The sequence below is a fragment of the Passer domesticus genome, chromosome 15 (genome assembly GCF_036417665.1).
Source record: "Passer domesticus isolate bPasDom1 chromosome 15, bPasDom1.hap1, whole genome shotgun sequence".
In the NCBI taxonomy this organism is placed as follows: Eukaryota; Metazoa; Chordata; class Aves; order Passeriformes; family Passeridae; genus Passer; species Passer domesticus.
The window spans coordinates 16,449,411-16,466,521 of NC_087488.1; the positions used below are offsets into that span (position 1 = coordinate 16,449,411).

A 17,111-nucleotide genomic window follows, 5' to 3' on the forward strand; every position below is an offset into this window, starting at 1 on the left:
CTCGGCACCCCCAGCTCCATCGGTACCGAGACCGCCCGCTGCAGCGGTACCGGCCCGCACAGCCGCACCGGGAGGCGCCGCTCGCCCGGCGGTTTGGGGGCAGGGAGCCGGGCCCCGCGGTGCCCAGCGGAGCCAGCATGAGCGCGCCGGGCGGGAAGGCGGCGCGGCCGGCGGCGCTGGCGGAGCCGGCCCGGGCGGCGGCGGCGGCGGCGGCGGGCAAGGAGGTGCCGAAGGTGCTGGTGGACCCGCGCACCCGGCGCAGCTTCGTGCGCGGGCGGTTCCTGGGCAAGGGCGGCTTCGCGCGGTGCTACGAGCTGGCCGAGGCCGAGAGCCGCGAGGTGTTCGCGGGCAAGGTGGTGCCCAAGTCGCTGCTGGTGAAGCCGCACCAGAAGGAGAAGATGTCCATGGAGATCGCCATCCACCGCAGCCTCTCCCACCGCCACGTCGTCGGCTTCCAGGGCTTCTTCGAGGACGACGACTTTGTCTACGTCGTGCTGGAGCTGTGCCGCCGCAGGGTGAGGGGCTGGGGGGCGGGTGTCGGTGTCCCCGGGTGCGGGCTGTCCCCTTCCCCGCGTCCTGCCCCGCTGAGCCCGTCCTTGTCCCGCCACCCCCGCCCCGGTACTGACCGCCCGTCCCCCGCAGTCGCTGCTGGAGCTGCACAAGCGGCGGAAGGCGCTGAGCGAGCCCGAGGTGCGGTACTACCTGCGGCAGACCATCCTGGGCTGCCAGTACCTGCACAGCCACCGCGTCATCCACCGCGACCTCAAGCTGGGCAACCTCTTCCTCAGCGACGACATGGAGGTGAAGATCGGTAAGTGGCAGGGACCCCAGCCCAGGCATCAGCCAGCCAGGGCGTCCTGCTCATATCCCGTCTCCCTGTCCCTCCAGGCGACTTTGGCCTGGCCACCAAGGTAGAGTACGATGGGGAGCGCAAGAAGACCCTGTGTGGGACACCCAACTACATCGCCCCAGAGGTGCTGGGCAAGAAGGGGCACAGCTTCGAGGTGGACATCTGGTCCATAGGCTGCATTATGTGAGTCAAACTGCCTTTCAGAGGCCGTGGGGAATCCCTGTGGTTCTGGTCTCCTTGGCCCCTCTGAGCTTCAGTGTGATCCAAAGCTCCAGGTCACTGTTGCCACAGTGCTGAGTCCTGCTGCTAGGCAGCTCCCGACCTTCCCCAACTGAAACTTTCCCTGCAGGGTGCTAGATCCCAGCTTCCCTTTCCAGGGACAGTATCCAGGTGCAGTACACATAGCTGTCAGTGTGTGCGATGCTAAGCATGTTCCCTTTGCCAGGAAAGCCCCTGGGTGTGCTTAGGACATGGTCGTTCCTATGCGCAATCTGAGTCTCTTTTGCAAAACTGACACCCTTTTGTCTGGGAATGCCCAGGTACACTCTTCTGGTGGGGAAACCGCCTTTTGAGACCTCTTGTCTAAAGGATACGTACATCCGGATCAAGAAGAACGAGTACACCATTCCCAAGGTATGCTGCTTCCCGTGGAGCTTCCGTTTGGCTCACGGTGACCTTGGTGAGCCTCCTGCTGCAGCCCCTGTGCCTGGCACTCCGTGGGCTCTCCCACAGCAGGGCAGGGGCTCTCAGTGCTGGGGGGCTGGTTCAGGCTGGGGTGGCGTGAGCCTTGTGGGGAGCCAGCAGCTCCCTGCCCCCCAGTCCAGTAAAAATCTGAGCTGGGCTGTTGGTGTGTGGGGGTGAATGGACTTGGGCAATCCATGAAGCCTGGGCCAGGTCCCCAGCTCATCCCACTGCTGATGAGTTGGTGTTGCTCCAGTCATTGGACCTCAGGCTTTGGGTGCTGTTAGCAGCCAGTTCTCTGGGCCACCCAATTCTGCTTGCCTGGCTTGTGTCCTGCTTGCCTGATGCAGCACTGGGGCTCTGCTCCAGGTGGAGCTGCAAACCCTGTTCCTTTGTCACTAGCACCCATTGTCCCCTGACCCGTCTCTAAACTCCGCCTGTCCCTCAGCACATCAACCCTGTGGCCGCAAACCTCATCCAGAAGATGCTGAGGTCGGACCCCGCCACGCGCCCGACCATCGACGAGCTGCTGAACGACGAGTTCTTCACCTCGGGCTACCTCCCCAGCCGCCTGCCCACCAGCTGCCTGACCATCGCGCCCCGCTTCTCGCTGGCTCCCAGCAGCATGGAGCTCGGCGGGCGCAAGCCGCTGACCGCGCTCAATAAAGGTGCCCGTGGGTGCCCAGCTGGGGCTGGGCTGCGGGGCTGGGCAGAGTTCACCCGGGCTGCAGGGGTGGGCAGAGCCTGCCCGGCCTCCAGCAGCATGCACAACTTTCAGTGTGCCTCTCTCTCATCTTCTCCTGATCGTATGGAAACTCAGCATTTGTGGGTGAGGGGGCTCTCCCTGCTCTGCCCGGGGTGAAGCACTGCGTTTGCTTCAGCTCTGTAAGGGGCTCAAAGTGACACCTGGGAGGTTCTATCAGAATGTGAGGAAGACGACCTCTTCTGTGCAGTGCCCAAGCACTGAACAGATTGCCTAGAGAGGGTGTGTGGAGTCTCCCTCACTGGAGATATTCCAGAATCCTCTGGACGTGTCCTGTGCTCTGGAATTACCCTGCTCATGTCCCACCATGGTCCCTTCCAACATGAGCCGTTCTGAGTGTCAGGTGTTGCCTGTACCTGGGGTAGGGTGTAAGTCTGGTGCCTTTGGAAACCTTGCCCTGGCAATGCCTCACTGTTCTCTCTCTGGCCCAGGACTGGACAGCCCTGCCCAGGAGCCCTTGCCGGACAAGGAGGAAGCGGCGGGGCTGCGGGAGGTGGGAGATGCTGTCAGTTGCCACCTGGCTGACATGTTGCAGCAGCTGACTGCAGTCAACGCAGCCAAGCCCTCCGAGAGAGTAGCAGTGAGGCAAGGTGAGCCTGGGGCAGCCCACGGGCCTCGTGGGGTGCACAGCCTGTGGGAAATGTCTCCTAACAAGTGCTTTCTTCCTGCAGAAGAAGCTGAGGACCCAGCCTGCATTCCCATCTTCTGGGTTAGCAAATGGGTGGACTACTCGGATAAGTACGGACTCGGTAAGTGCTGTGGGTGGCAATGCTTCAGGCTTTCCTCATGCCTGAGGGGCTGGGAGAAGCCTGGGCTGGGGCATTTCCTAGGCCTGGGTTTTTAATCGCCATATTCCAGTGTGTGTCCAAGACCACTGCCAGGAACCTTACCAAATACCCCGGGAATCCAGAGCAGTGGTCACTCACCATCAGCCCTGGCCACTTTAACGTGGACAATAGTGTCTGTGCATGAGGTGACCCAGCTCTCCCCAGCCTGCACAGGGATCCACGGTGGCAGCAGAGGCTGTTTTTGAAGCAGCTGATGCAATAAAGGAGGTGACAAATCCAGAAGTGAAGTGCCAGCCAGACCCTCCCAAAGAGGAGACCTGGCAGGGCCTTGTGGGGTGGCTGTTAGGGAATCCCTGGGTGATAAACCATCTGCCTTGGTACTTCCCACCGCTGGCAGTCCCCTGAGATTGGAGGTCTCACGGGGTCCCTTCTGGGCAGGTTACCAGCTCTGTGACAACAGCGTTGGGGTTCTCTTCAACGACTCCACTCGGCTCATCATGTACAACGATGGGGACAACCTGCAGTACATTGAGCAGAACAACACAGAGTCCTACTTCACCGTGAGGTCCTACCCCTCTGCCCTCAACAAGAAGGTTAGTCCTGGGGACAGGAGCCCTGGCTGGGGGGTGGTGAAACTCCTGCCACCCTTAGGCTTTGATGGCAGGGTGGGTTCCAGGGAGAAACATTTATTGGAGGCCACTGGCACTTTGCAGGCTTCCTCTAGCTGGTGACACATGGCCCAAGGACAGACACCAGCAGCTCTAACTGCTATCTGAGGCTCATTTATGAGCAGTTGCACAGAAATTTAAGTGCTCACATGACTTGCATGTACCAAAGTGTTCAGCAAAGCGAGTCTGATGTGTCACGGTCAGAGTTAACTTTGAAGATTTCCACAAGTTTTTGCTGTGACACCTCAAGCTCTGAAAGATGTAAGGAGGGTCTGGGACTGTGATGGCAGTCCCTGTGCTCTGCCTGCCGTGCCTGGGGTCACCCTCAGCCGCTCACAGCCCGTCCCTTGTGCAGATAACACTACTGAAGTACTTCCGGAATTACATGAGCGAGCACTTGCTGAAGGCGGGGGCGAACATCACGCCACGGGAAGGGGACGAGCTGGCCCGACTGCCCTACCTGTGCACCTGGTTCCGGACCCGCAGTGCCATCATCCTGCACCTCAGCAACGGCACCGTGCAGATCAACTTCTTCCAGGTGAGGCTCTTTGCAGGGCTGTGGCTCTGGCTGCACGTGGTGCTGCTTGGACAGTGGCAGGAGGGGATGACCTGAGCTGAGGCTTTGCCCAGGGAGCCCGGCCCTGGGAGCTGTCTGTGCTGGTACCCAAGGCCCCCAGACTCTCCTCACTCGTGAGGGGCTATGCTCTGGAGCAGCACGCTGGCTACTGCAGCCAGCTGTTGCCCTTTGCTGCACTCTGAAGGAATTCTAGAGGGACCTTGTCACACGCTCGGGGTGCTGCCGAGATGGCATCCAGAGGAAATGCTGCCCCAAGGAGCACAGTGCTCAGTGAGCGTGTGTTCTCTTCCCCTGCAGGACCACACCAAGGTCATCCTGTGCCCTCTCATGGCTGCTGTCACATACATAGATGAGAAACGGGACTTCCGCACGTACAAGCTGAGCCTGATCGAGGAGCACGGCTGCTGCCGGGAGCTGGCCAGCCGCCTGCGCTACGCCCGCACCATGGTGGAGAAGCTCCTCAGCTCCAAGTCTGGCTCGGGCCGGGCGAAATCCTCCTCTTAGACCTTGTTCTTGCCGGACTCAACATCTGTGCCAAACTGTGCAGCTGTGGAGGGAGAGGTCTGGCAGCTTCCCTCCCGTGGCCCAGCTGGGTTCCCATTCCTGGGTATGGGCTCGTTGCTGCAAGGAAGCCCCTGCTGCTATGGGAATGGTGGTGTTTACTGACTGGTGCCCAAAGGTTTCTTGCTTCCTGCTCCTAACACAGTGTATTTTTTAATTCCCTACCTAGTCTGTTTTTCTAATTTCCCAAAGCCAAAAGCCCAGCTCCAAACACGTCCTCTCGTTTGAGGTGCCTGGGCCTGCTCTTGAGAGAGCAGAGCTGGCACGTGAGGTGTCCGTACATGGCTGTGCCCGTGCTCTGGGCTTCGTTTCCTCTGGTAGAAGCTCAGGTAAGGTATTGAACAAACCCAGGGTGAGATTTGCGCAATCGGCCTTTTAATACTGAAACTCCATGAAACCTCAACTTTTGTATATTGCATAACTTGAATAAAGATTGTTTGACACAGCATCCAGGCTGTTTCACTTCCCTTTGCCTTACTGAGAGAGAGGGCAGCACCTCTCTGGCTTCCCCTCTGGATGAGGCATCCTCTTACCCTTACTGACAACCCTGGGCTGGGCTTGCCTCTTCCTTGGCTCCATAACTAATGATTGCTAAAGAATCAGCACAAGTCCTCTCTGGCAGCAGGAGCCCACTGACCTGCCTGCTCTCCTGCCCCTGCCAGCAACTAGAGGTGCTCTCAGGCCAGTTTGTTTTTAAGCAGGACAAGCTTTTTAGTTTTTATTTTTTAATTTTTATAACATTTTGTATAAATATATTCTGAAAATAAACTTGGTACAAACCCTGTTACCTGTGTAACGAAATCCCACACCCCAGCACACACAGGAATCAGACTATACAAAATTATTGCTGTTCCACAGAAGAGCTTTGCTGTGGGGCTCTCTGTGCCCATGGGCTCAGTTGCTGTTGGAGGCTGGCTCGCAGGGAACACATGCCCATGGGGCTACCATGAACCAAAGCACCCATGGGACACCCACCCTGGGCAGCAGGAGAGGCTGGGGGAGCTGCAGGCACAGGCCTGTCTTTGAGGGAAGGATCCCAGGGGTTCCATACTGCTGTGCCACCAGGCCTGGCACGGGTACAGGCTGCTGGGCCCCCTAAGGGACAAACCCCTGTTCTGAGCCCAGCGGAGATACATGGCAGGGCTGTGCCCTCACAGCCCCGGTGCCATGGGCAGGTGCCAGCCCCAGGGTGGCTGCTCTGCCTGGCCTGGTGAGCACAGCCCTGCTGGGGCTGAGGGGCAGCTCCAGTGTCAGGACTGGGGGCCTGGTGTGCTCAAGGAGCTGCATCCCCTGGCACAGGAGAGAACCCAAGGCACAAGGTGGGACAAAGCTTCCTGTCCCTGGTCAATGTCCACTGTGGCCGATGGCAGCCTGAGGGCATCGCTGTGCCAGGGTCCTGCTGTGAAAACACAACATGTTCTCTTCTTTCTTCTCCAATCACTTCATCCATCTGAGTTGTCTTTGTTTTCTGACCCAAATGCCTTCACACCTGAGTCTGACTGTGATACCTCTGCTGCCTTGTGCCCTCACCTGGCCTGGCAGCAGGACACTGAGAGGGCCCGGGCGGGGAGCAGTGGCCACAGCCCTCAGCCATGACCCTCGGCCATGGCCCGTGGCCCTCAGGCGCTGTCACCCCTCAGGCATGACCAGCCCTCAGCCATGACCCGTGGCCCTCAGCCATGACCTGCAGCCCTTGGGCATGACCTGTGGCCCTCAGGCACCGCTGACCCTCAGGCATGACCCGAAGCCCTCGGCCATGACCCGTGGCCCTCAGCCATGGCCTGCGGCCCTCAGGCGCCGTCGCCCCTCAGCCATGGCCTGTGGCCCTCAGGCGCCGTCGCCCCTCAGCCATGGCCTGCGGCCCTCAGGCGCCGCTGCCCCTCAGCCATGACCCGCGGCCCTCAGGCGCCCTCGCCCCTCAGGCCCTGGCAGTAGTAGGGGTGGAAGGTGCGCTCGTGGGCACAGACCCGCATGGCCCCGTGCGTGTGCAGCAGCAGCCGCGGGAAGCGGGAGGTGAAGTACTGCACAAAGCCCTCGGGGACAGAGCCCAGGGCCACCCGCACGTCGGCCGGCAGCTCGTGGTAGTGGTGCTTCTGCGGGAGAGAGGGTGAGGTGAGAGAGGACGGGGACAGTGGAGGTGGCAGGGCCAAGGGCAGCTGGGTGCCCGTACCTTGTTCCTCATGGCCCGCAGCAGGTCACGCACTGAGCCCCCCTTGTAGGTGCGGAACTTCCTCAGGTCTGGGGGCAACAGGAGAGACACGGATTGAGGGGGGCACAGCTGGGGTGGGGGCTGCCACAGCCCCCATAGTGCCAGATCCAGCCCTGCTGCACTGCGGCCTCCCAAGGAAGGGCTGCCACCTTCACCTGCCCTGCGTTTTGGCTCCTGGGCACAAGCAGGTGCCTGCTGGCCAGTAAAAGCACCAGCCCCTGGAACCCCAGTCCCTACCAGCTTCACTGGACCCAGCGATGAGCCTGGCCCCTCCATGCTCACCCATCTGCAGCGGGAGGGAGATGTGCATCCTCCAGTTGGTCCTCACCACCGCCCGTCCGCCCGATTCCAGGGCTGAGACGATGGGCCCCTCGGCTGGCTCCTTCTCCACACGGTCACTGACGTCCTGTGTGCCCAAGAGGTGGGTATGGCACTGCCCTTGCTCTGCACGAGGTGGGACAGAGACCCAGAGACCCCTCCACCCCTCCTAAGAGTAGCTCACAATCAGCAAGTTGACCTAAACAAAGCCATTTCCAGCACATTTTTCAGTGCACACCAGTGGGACAGCACAGGCTCACCTGGAAGAACTGCAGCTGCTTCTCCTGACTCCAGAAAAAGGGATGCACAAGGACCACGGGGGCCGAGGGCCGGCGCTGGGGCTCGGAGCTGATCATCGCCACAATCAGCTCCCTCGCCACGAGCTTGTCTGGGGGTGAAGCAAAGCAGCAGAGAGCTCGCCCCTGCTCCAGGAGCAGCAGCACCCTCAGCCCAGAGCCTCCCCGTGGTGCTGTGCCAGGGGGAAGGGTCTCACCGTGAGCCTCCTCCTGCAGGCAGCTCAGCTGGTAGGAGCCTGCCAGGATGTTGGCCTGGCGCCGCAGGCTGTCCCCAAAGGGGTGCTGTCCCCCCGACACCACGTAGTAGAAGATGCACCCGGCTGAGAAGATGTCCACAGCACTGGTCTGCAAAACACAGGGGCACCTGGGACCCTCAGGCAAAGGCAAGGAAACCTTTACCTCCCACTTTTCTGTCCTTTCACGTGGTCATTGGCTGCAGAGCTGCTGGAAAATGCATCACATGGGGCTCCTGCTCTGCTACCTGCGTCAGGGAGCCCCATCACCCCCAGTCCCCAAGAGAGAAGGGGTTTCCAGAGGCCCACCAGAATTCAGGACTCCACAGCCCAACAGACGTGCAGGGGCTGCTGGTGTCCCACTAGCAGGCAAACAGACACCAGCATGAGCCCCAGCACTGCCCAGGCTCAGTGCAGCAGCTGCTCCCAGTGGGAATGAGATCCCCAATTCTGAAGAGAGGAGAAGCGTGACCTTGGCAGCATCCCTCAGCCCCTCCAACCCCCCCACCCCGAATTTCTGAGGACTAATGGAGCCTAATGAGACACCTGTGCTGAACACAGCTGGGCACTGTCCCGCAAGGGCAGGGGACGGGGACAGCCCTGGCAAGGAGCACAGCGCCTGTGTCTGGGCTGGCTCTGGCTCATGGAGCTCTCATCTTAATTGTGACCTGAGGCCAGTGCCAGCATGGGGACAGTGCCACAATGGGCCCAAGGAGCACCCAGGGCAGGGGAGGCCACGGCTCACTGACAGGGTTCTCCTTCGGCGCCTCCTGCAGCACCTCGGGCGCGATCCAGCCCTCAGTGCCGGGGATCCCGGAGCGGAGGCTGAAGCTCTGTCGTCCCCCCTGAAGCTTCTTGCAAAGGCCGAAGTCGGAGATGACAGCACGGATCTGCCCGTGGCGGTTCGGGACAGAGATGAGGATGTTACAGGGCTTCAGGTCACGGTGCACTGCAAGTGACAGGTGTGGTGTCACCTGGCAGGGCTGGAGCAAACAGGGCTCTGCCACAGCCCCATGAGCTGCTGACCCCCACAGACACTGCCCAAACCCCCACAGACACTGCCCAAACCCCCACAGACACTGCCCAAACCCCAACAGACGCTGCCCAAACCCCCACAGACGCTGCCCAAACCCCAACAGCTACTGCCCAAACCCCCACAGACACTGCCCAAACCCCCACAGACACTGCCCAAACCCCCACAGACACTGCCCAAACCCCAACAGACGCTGCCCAAACCCCAACAGACGCTGCCCAAACCCCCACAGACACTGCCCAAACCCCCACAGACACTGCCCAAACCCCCACGTACACTGCCCAAACCCCCACAGACGCTGCCCAAACCCCAACAGCTACTGCCCAAACCCCCACAGACACTGCCCAAACCCCCACAGACACTGCCCAAACCCTGCAGCATCCGCTGAGGAGAGGCTGCAGAGGGGACTGCTGGCCCTCACCGATGCTGAGGGAGTGCAGGTGGGCCAGCCCGGACATGGTCTGGCGCAGCACGGACACCGGGTCCAGCCCACGGCGCTCGAAGCTGGGGCTCTCCACGTACTGGAACCACACAGGAGGAGAGGAACTAAGCCAGATGTACTGGGCAAAGGCAAGCTGGCTGGAGAGACACCCCACCCCAGCGTGATGGGGGTGACGGAGAGGAGCCCCTGCAGAGGCTGCCTGTGCCCAAGGCTGGTGTCTGCAGGGCTCCCAGGGCGCAGCAGAGGCTGTCTGTGCCCAAGGCTGCTGTTTCAGGGCTCCCAGGGCCGCAGCAGCAGCCCCGTGGCCGCTCACCTCCTGCAGCGTGGCGGAGCACAGCTCGATGGCGATGTAGTGGAACTGCCGGTCCCTCTCGGTGCAGAAGTAGCGCACGACGTGGGGGTGCTCGTCCGACTCCCGGAGCAGCTGCACCTCGCGGTCCAGCAGGTGGACACACTCGGGCAGGAGACGCTTCACGGCCACCCTGCGGCCCTCGAAGTGCCCCCTGTGCAGAGAGCCCAGCCACGCTCACCCACAGGGTCCCCAGCACAGGTCACTCTGCTGCACCCCAAGCCTTGTCACATCACTGACAGGAAGAGATCCTCCCAGTGTAAGCCGGGAAATGGAGGGTAGGACAATGACATCCCTCACTTTTTCTGTGTTCAGTGCTGGAAAAGGGGCTCAGCCAAAGCCTAGGAACCGTGCAAGGGGCCAGAGCAGCTGCAGGCAGGCAGGGAGGGGCTGCAAGGGGGACCTGCCCTGTGCACCCAGTGCCTGGTCAACGAGGGCCACGAGCCCAGCTCCAGGATGGGTGGGATGAGACCAGAAGAAGGTGAAAGGGGTGAGTTCTCAAAAGTGCCTGAACCAGTGGCCACCACCCTGAGCTGCCTTGTCGCTATCCCTGTGCCTCGCAGGGAGAAAGGGAGCAGAGTGGGGGCAGGCACCCAGTGTCACCCACCTGAAGACAAAGGTTCCTCCAGCTCCATGGCCCAGCACATCCTTGGGGTTAAAAGAAACTTTCCCAACTACAACCAGGTCTGGTTCTGCATCTGCAATGGAGAGAAGACAGCCATCTTCCAGCCTCCAAGCATTAGTTCTGTATAGAGGACAGACTCATTTCATCTGGCCATATCTTGGGCCCTACTACTCTTATGTAGCCCACGCTTATCCAGCAGCAGATCTGGCACCTCTTCCCATCCCAGGTGGCTGCAGCCCTCTCCTCTGAGGGCATCCCTGCACCTGCTCTGGGTGCTGGCATCTCTGCACAGAAGCCCCGACTGCCTGCCCATTCCCCCTGCACCCACCTTCCTCAGCCACTGGGGCAGCTGGCTCTGGGCTGACCGTCCCATTAGCTGAGTCCTTCAGGGAGGCAGAGGGGCTGGAGCTCTGTGAGGGCTCTGAGGCCCTGCCCTGGCTCAGCTCCAGCTCCCTGGGCTCCTCAGGGACGCCCTCCCTGGAGACTCGGCCGGAGCGCAGCATCTCCTGCTGCTGCTGCAGGAGCTGTATCTGCTCCTCCAGCTGCTGCTGCTGGGCCACATGCTGCCGCTGCAGTTTCTGGAACACAAACCATGGGAGTACTCAGAGCCGGGAGCCACGCTGGGCCATCGGCTCCGCTGCCCCTCTCCCTCCACCACCAGCACTCACGGTGAGCAGCAGGACCAGCACTCCCCCGCCCAGCAGAGCCGTGCCGACAGCAGCCATCAGCAGGTCCCAGGTGCCAGACTCGGGGTACACCTCCAGCTGCTCCCCCGGCGTGGGCTCTGGCTGGAACTGCCCCTCGCTGCGGACAGCTGGCTCCTCTGGGCTGCTCGGGGCCAGGAACTGCAACACACACCCAGGGCTGGGTGAGGCACACACCTCAGGGCACTTGGGTTTGGGACTTCCTTCCTGTCCTGTCCCATGCTGCGGACCCACTGCGCACCCCAAGCAGCACAGACCCCTCAGTGAGCCAGCAGCCTCCACCACTCACATCGTCAAACACGGTCCTGGTGGGAGGAGCCCTGGGGATGATGGTTTCCGTGGTTTTCCTCAGGTTCTCTGGGAAGGCTCGCAGCATTGTGGTGTGGACCAAAGGAGGCAGCTCATGGTGCCCTGTGGCAGGAGGGGAACAGAGATAACCCTCAGTTCACCTCTTGGTTTCAGCATCCATCCCTTGCCAGCAGCCCTGGCTCTCCTGGAGTAGGGGGGCTGCTTCTCATGGGACCCCCAGCATGGGTAATTGTGAGCCCTGCTTCAAAGGGTCCCTGCCCACCCCTGCACGGGGTGTCTAGCAGTCACTCTTGGGGAGGGGAAAAGGAGGGACTGAAATGAGTCCCAAGAAGGAGGGGACAAGGAGGAGCTGAAAGGAATCCCAAACCAGCACCACCACAGCCTGAGGTGACTCAGCCTTAATCCCATTCACCCCACTGGGCAGAGCAGCTCGGCCTACTGCCCCTAAAGCACAGCAGCAGCTCGGGGTGCTCCCCTCCAGGCAGCACCTGGAGCCAGGACATGGCCGAGTCTGTGCCTACCACGGCCGCGCACCTATGAGCAGCCACTGGTTGGGAGGTGAGGCGATGCTGCCCTGCGGGTACTTGACGTCCGTGCTGGGCATGATCTCGCACTCCCCGGACTCCCTCATGGTCACGTCGTCCGTGGTGGGGCCGTCGATCCTGGCCAGCGTGATGCCCTGGGGCTGGGGACGTGGCAGCTCGTGGGGCACCAGGCGGCCGGACGCGCCGGTGGCTGCAGCGGGGCAGGGAGACACTCACCACCAGCGCCACGCTGCCGTGCACCAGGGAGGTCACGGCGTAGAAACTGGTCGTGTGCTTTCCCACGTAGAGCGCCGGCCTGCGGGGCAAGGACAAGCATCACCCTCCATCCCTCACAGATCGGGGTGGCTGAGCACGGGGCCACCGGCTGCCACCGCTCAGGAACCACCTACAGCAGCTGGGTCTTGGTGGCAGCGAAGTCCTTGACAGACTGGTAGCTCCACTTGAGGACATGGATGTCCTGTGACTGGAAGGTCAGATAGCGCAGGGTCTCCATGGCCAGGTTGAGGTGGGGGAGGCGGCGCAGGCTGTCCTGGTGCCACAGGTAGATGCCAACCACAGGTGAGCCGTAGTTCTGCGCCCACAGGACCTCCCCGCTCTCCTTGTCCAGGGTCACCACCAGCCCGTCGCCGCTTGAGGCCAAGTGTGCCATTTCTGGAGAGAGCAAGGGGATGAGGGATGCAGCAGCTGGGCTGTGTCTCCTCTGGTCACCCCCAGTTCTGCCACTGGCCATGGGCTGCTGCCTGTGTTCCCCAGCACTGGGCACAGCTGAGACCTGCTGGCCCTGGCACTGTCACCCCAGGCCCCTGCACAGCCAGAGTCCTGCTGTGAGTGGGCACTGGGAGCTGGGTGCCGTGACTGCCAGGCTCCCTCGGCTGCTGCAGCTCACTCACTGTAGTGGTAGGACTCCTCGCAGAGCGGGGCAGAGTACTCGGAGAAGGTGGCATTCCAGCGCAGCTCCCGTGACTTGGTGTCATACATGGTGATGACGTACTCTGGGGACAGGAGCAGGGCACGAGGTCACCTCCAGTGCCCCCTTGCTGTCACCAGGTGGTCGATGGGGGCACTTACGGGTCCGTCCGATGTAGAGCAGGGGGCTGGATGGGCACAGACCGTCCCAGGCCTCTGTTGAGAGCGTGGTCTGCTTCTCCCCTGACTTGGGGTCCACAATGAACCAGGTGTCCTGCTTCTTCCCTGAGAAGGAAAATGCCTTCTTTGCAAGCCCTGCAGCCCGCTGTCCCCGGAGCTCCCGCTGAGGCCCTGCTGAGCCCTGCAGGGCTCCGGGGCCCCGGGAGCGCCGTCCCGCGCCTGTACCCGTGTAGAGCACCCCGTCCGAGCTGCGGCACGGCGAGGACTGCACCAGCTCCGGGATGGTGAACGGCAGCTTCTGCAACACAGGGGCAGGGCACAGTCACCCCTGCAGCCCAGGGCACCCCAGGGGCTCACAGGATGCCCACAGCCCCACTGACCATCAAGCCTTCTTTGTTCTTTCCTCCCAGGATATACAGGCTGCCATCATTGGGGTCTGGAAGGAATGCTGGCCTGGGAAGCACGAGAGAAGGATAAAACATGAGCCACCCCCTGCCCTGGGCACCTCCAAGGACACAGAGTGGCTACACTGCAGAATCCCCTCTAGCAGTTTGCTCCGGGCTGAGTCCCTGCAGGACTTGACCTTTCCTGGACACCTGCAGCACTGGATTTGGCAGGAGATAAATCCCACTCTGGTCAGTCCTGGGACTTCCCACAGCCACCCAGTGCCCACCCCCAGGCTGGTGGATGCCCTGCCTGTCTCAAGGAGCTCCTGCTGCCCCGCCTGCTCCTGAGCTTTCAGGAGGATTTCCCTCTATTTCTCTCCGTGCTGGTGTGTGTAGTCAAGCTGAAAGCTCCTTGGCTGTGCAGCAGGTGCCAGCTCCTCCTCACCACCATGTGCCACGTGCCAGCACCAGGGTCAGGGTTAGGTGATGCCACAGCACGGGCTGGGCATTTCATTTCTCTGTGGTTCCCTTTCCTGCTGTTGCTCCATCAGCTATCAGGGAGCCTCTGCACTGCCCAGCGGGGGTGACACTCACTCTGCCACATAGACCGGCACCTGCAGAATGGGATCTGAAACAGAGAGTGAGAGGCCACATCAGCAGCGCTCCTGTGAGTGGGACAGCACAGCAGCACTGTTTACCCAGCGTGGCACTGCCACCCAGCCCAGCCACGCAGCCCGTTTGCCTTTCAGAGCCAACAGAGACACCAGTGGCAGATGCTCATCCGTGCTCAGCTGTGCCTGGGGCCGGGGCTGGCAGTGCACCCCAGGGCTGGAGGCACTGCCAGCCCAGAGCCCATCCAGCAAGAGCCAGGCCAGGGGAGCATTCCCAAACTCCAAACATGCTCCAGGAGCTAGGCTGTAAGAAATTCCCCCCAGTCACTACTCACCATCCTTCAGGGTCCATTTGATGTCCCCTGTGCTCTTGCTGACGGCATGGAGGTTCCCATCCAGTGTGGAGATGAAGAGCAGTGTTTCTGGGACAGTCACAGCACCACCTTTGAGGCTCTAGGACAGACACACCACCCTCAAGAGATCAGCCAGACTGGGGAACAATCCCCCAGCCCGGCTCCTCTGCACAGCTCAGCTCCTGGGGCAGCTGCACCCTCAGTGACCACACCACCCGCAGCTACGGCCCCTGGCTCCCCTGGCTCACATCCCACCAGAGCCATCCTGGGGCTGGAGCAGCCTTCCCTCTCCCTGCTCTCCCTGGAACAAGTTTTCCCACAGGTGGGATGAATTGCAGTGTGGCTGTTCCCAGTCACAACCCTGGATCCCTTTCTAAAGGTGACAAGAGCAGCCCGACCATCGGCTCCTTCCAGAAACAAACAAGTCTGGTGACTTTTCATGCCAGAGAAGCGATGATTGCTTGCTCAGGCCTTCAGAGCTGCAGGTTTCAGCTACCTGACATTGAGGAAGTAATTGCAAATTCACCTGGGAAGGGGAGCTCTGCTTCCACGTATGGCGCCTGCATAGCGAGTGCCAGCTCAGCCAGTGCCACATACGCCAGCCTCACCCTGTCAGCAAACAGGGATGGGCAAACAGCACGGGCCCCACATGGCTCTGGCACTCCCTGATGCCAGGGGTTTGGCAGCAGTGCCTGAGCCCCTGGCTGGCCACAGATTAGCGTGAGAGGCACAAGGGCACCCCTGGAGCCCAGCCCCTCAGTAGTGCCCTCGCTGCTCTGGGAGCAGAGCTGGCAGAGCCTGTCCCGGGGGCTGTCCTGGCTGTGGAGCAGGGACCAGCCAGCAGCCTGTGCCCAGCCAGCATGCGAGTCTGAGACCATTTGCAGAGCAGAACCTGGCAGTACAAGAGTGGCTGTGGCACGGCAGGGCCAGGAGATTCCTTCAGCTGCAGCAAAGCACAGGAGCACACACCATCTCCCTCACAATGCACCTCTATCTCCACACCTCCAGCCCAGTTCTTTTATTTGCACTTCTTTTTGCTTAATTTTCAGGTGAGGTCAGAGTGAGTTTCCCCGCCCTGGCTTTGCCCAGAGGCCATGGCAGGGGCCTGCTCCCCACCAGGGCTCCTCCAGCCCCTCTGGCCATGCAGTGGCATTGCTGCCGGCTGGGGACGTGCCAGGCTGGCAGGCACGGGGCTCTTGCAGTGTGCTCTTCCCACCTGCCCGGGGGAAACTGAGACTGCCGGGCCCCCCCAGCTGTCAGGGCTCTCTGCTTCCTTCCCCCCGAAGCACTGGGGTTTTTCCATCCCTTCTGCAAGTGTTTTGGTGCCAGGGCACTCGGGCAAAGGCCAGGCTGCCTGGCGTGCTCCCCGTAAACCACCATGGGCAGAACTGGGAGCACTGGATGCCTGGGAGCTGCCAGCCTCCCGCTGGTCCCAGCCCCAGCCACGAGTGTGGCTGTTCCCAGGGGCTGGTCCCAGGAGCCGTGCTTTCCCGAGGTTCCACCACAGCACTCCGGGCTCTGCAGTGATGCCGCTGGGGCCGAGCTCAGCCGTGGGCTTGGGACACACTCACTTCCCCAAGGATGAATAGGGAGGGACGGCCAAGTACTCGGTGCCAGCATCCTCTGCTTCCTCCGCTGAAGCAGCTCTAGCCGTGTAACCCAAAGCCACCCTGGCACGCTGCCTATCCACTTGAACCGCCACCAGCTGCAGGAGCTGGATCCGGCTCCGAAGGCACCACCCTGACAGGCAGCAGCTCCGCGGCAGGAGCGGGCGGGAGGGGGCCGAGGGCACCCCGGGAAGGGGACACCGCTGCCGGCCACAGCCGGGCGCTGGGGCGAGGATGGAGAACAACCTCCGCTCCGGGTGGCAGCCCGGCGCTCCACCGCACAGCCCCCCGGCAGCATCCCGGCCCCGCGGGCACCACGGCCCCTCACTCGCCACCAACACCTCGCGGGTGCCCCGGCCGAGGGGCGAGCCCCGCTCCCCGGTGCCACCCGCTCCCGCCCCGAGCGCGGGGGTCCCGGCACACCCCGGGCACCAAGTGCCGTGCGCTCCCGCAGGACACGCGGGGCACGGTGAGCACCGGTGAGCACCGGGAGCCCCGCGGGCACCGCGCTGTCCCCCCGCTCTGTCCCCTCCGGGCGCTGTCCCACCCTGGCGCACCCCCGCTCCCAGCGGCGGCCGTACCTGTGCCGGGGGCGGCGGGAGCAGCAGCAGGAGCAGCGGCAGGAGCGGCGGCAGGAGCGGCGGCAGGAGCCCCCGGCGCGCCCCCCGGAGCCCCCGCGGGCGCGGCGCGGCGGGGCCGCCCATGTCCCGGCCGGGCCAGGCCGGGCCGGGCCGCGCGGCCGCCGTGAGTCAGCGGGGCCGGGGCGGGTCCCGGACGCGGCTTCCGCCCCCCCGCGCTCCGCACACGCACCCCGACCCCGCGGCCTCCCAGCCCCGCTCCCTCCGGTTCCCGACCGCCTGCCCCGCCGGAGGAGCCGCCCCCGCGGGCAGCGCACGGCCCGCATCGCCCCGCCGCGGGCACCGAGCCGGGGACTGTTCCTCTCGCCGGTAACGCGGCGGAGGAGCCGGCTCCTGCCGCCCCCCGTGTGCCGGCAGCTCTGCCCGGGGGCTGCGCTGGGACCCCGCTGACGGAGTGCGGGACCGAGCGCCGGGACACAGCGGGCAGCAGAGCACGGCCAGCGGGAACCGCCGGGGCACACCGGGCACCGGGAACCGCC

General features: G+C 62.7%; 2 protein-coding genes across 2 annotated transcripts; one reads left to right on the forward strand and one right to left on the reverse strand.

Annotated features, from left to right (window-relative positions):
* Window positions 1–111: 111 nt before the first annotated feature.
* Window positions 112–5,336, forward strand: PLK1 (polo like kinase 1). The gene is made up of 10 exons (XM_064390192.1): window positions 112–515; window positions 643–811; window positions 889–1,033; window positions 1,390–1,483; window positions 1,980–2,199; window positions 2,726–2,884; window positions 2,966–3,043; window positions 3,521–3,675; window positions 4,106–4,288; window positions 4,625–5,336. The coding sequence occupies exons 1-10, from the start codon at window positions 138–140 to the stop codon at window positions 4,829–4,831; spliced, it is 1,788 nt and encodes a 595-aa protein (XP_064246262.1). The 5' UTR covers window positions 112–137; the 3' UTR covers window positions 4,832–5,336.
* ERN2 (endoplasmic reticulum to nucleus signaling 2) lies at window positions 5,054–16,764 on the reverse strand. The gene is made up of 22 exons (XM_064390191.1): window positions 16,576–16,764; window positions 14,370–14,487; window positions 14,018–14,051; window positions 13,418–13,490; window positions 13,263–13,335; window positions 13,020–13,142; window positions 12,842–12,943; window positions 12,341–12,602; window positions 12,168–12,246; window positions 11,941–12,091; window positions 11,387–11,508; window positions 11,062–11,238; window positions 10,722–10,971; window positions 10,376–10,466; window positions 9,733–9,922; window positions 9,399–9,498; window positions 8,694–8,893; window positions 7,909–8,056; window positions 7,676–7,803; window positions 7,380–7,503; window positions 7,059–7,126; window positions 5,054–6,981 (listed from the first exon to the last, which is right to left on the reverse strand). The coding sequence occupies exons 1-22, from the start codon at window positions 16,696–16,698 to the stop codon at window positions 6,790–6,792; spliced, it is 2,928 nt and encodes a 975-aa protein (XP_064246261.1). The 5' UTR covers window positions 16,699–16,764; the 3' UTR covers window positions 5,054–6,789.
* Between the last annotated feature and the right edge of the window lie 347 nt (window positions 16,765–17,111).

Bases quoted from the DNA above. Each gene is read 5' to 3' on its own strand.
- PLK1 (XM_064390192.1), top strand. From the start codon at position 138: ATGAGCGCGCCGGGCGGGAAGGCGGCGCGGCCGGCGGCGCTGGCGGAG. The intron at 2,200-2,725 runs GTGCCCGTGGGT...TCTCTGGCCCAG, and splicing joins GCTGACCGCGCTCAATAAAG to GACTGGACAGCCCTGCCCAG. The intron at 3,676-4,105 runs GTTAGTCCTGGG...TCCCTTGTGCAG, and splicing joins CCTCTGCCCTCAACAAGAAG to ATAACACTACTGAAGTACTT.
- ERN2 (XM_064390191.1), bottom strand. From the start codon at position 16,698: ATGGGCGGCCCCGCCGCGCCGCGCCCGCGGGGGCTCCGGGGGGCGCGC. The intron at 11,239-11,386 runs GTGAGTGGTGGA...TGTGTGTTGCAG, and splicing joins CCAGGACCGTGTTTGACGAT to TTCCTGGCCCCGAGCAGCCC. The intron at 9,499-9,732 runs GTGAGCGGCCAC...GTGTGGTTCCAG, and splicing joins GCTCCGCCACGCTGCAGGAG to TACGTGGAGAGCCCCAGCTT.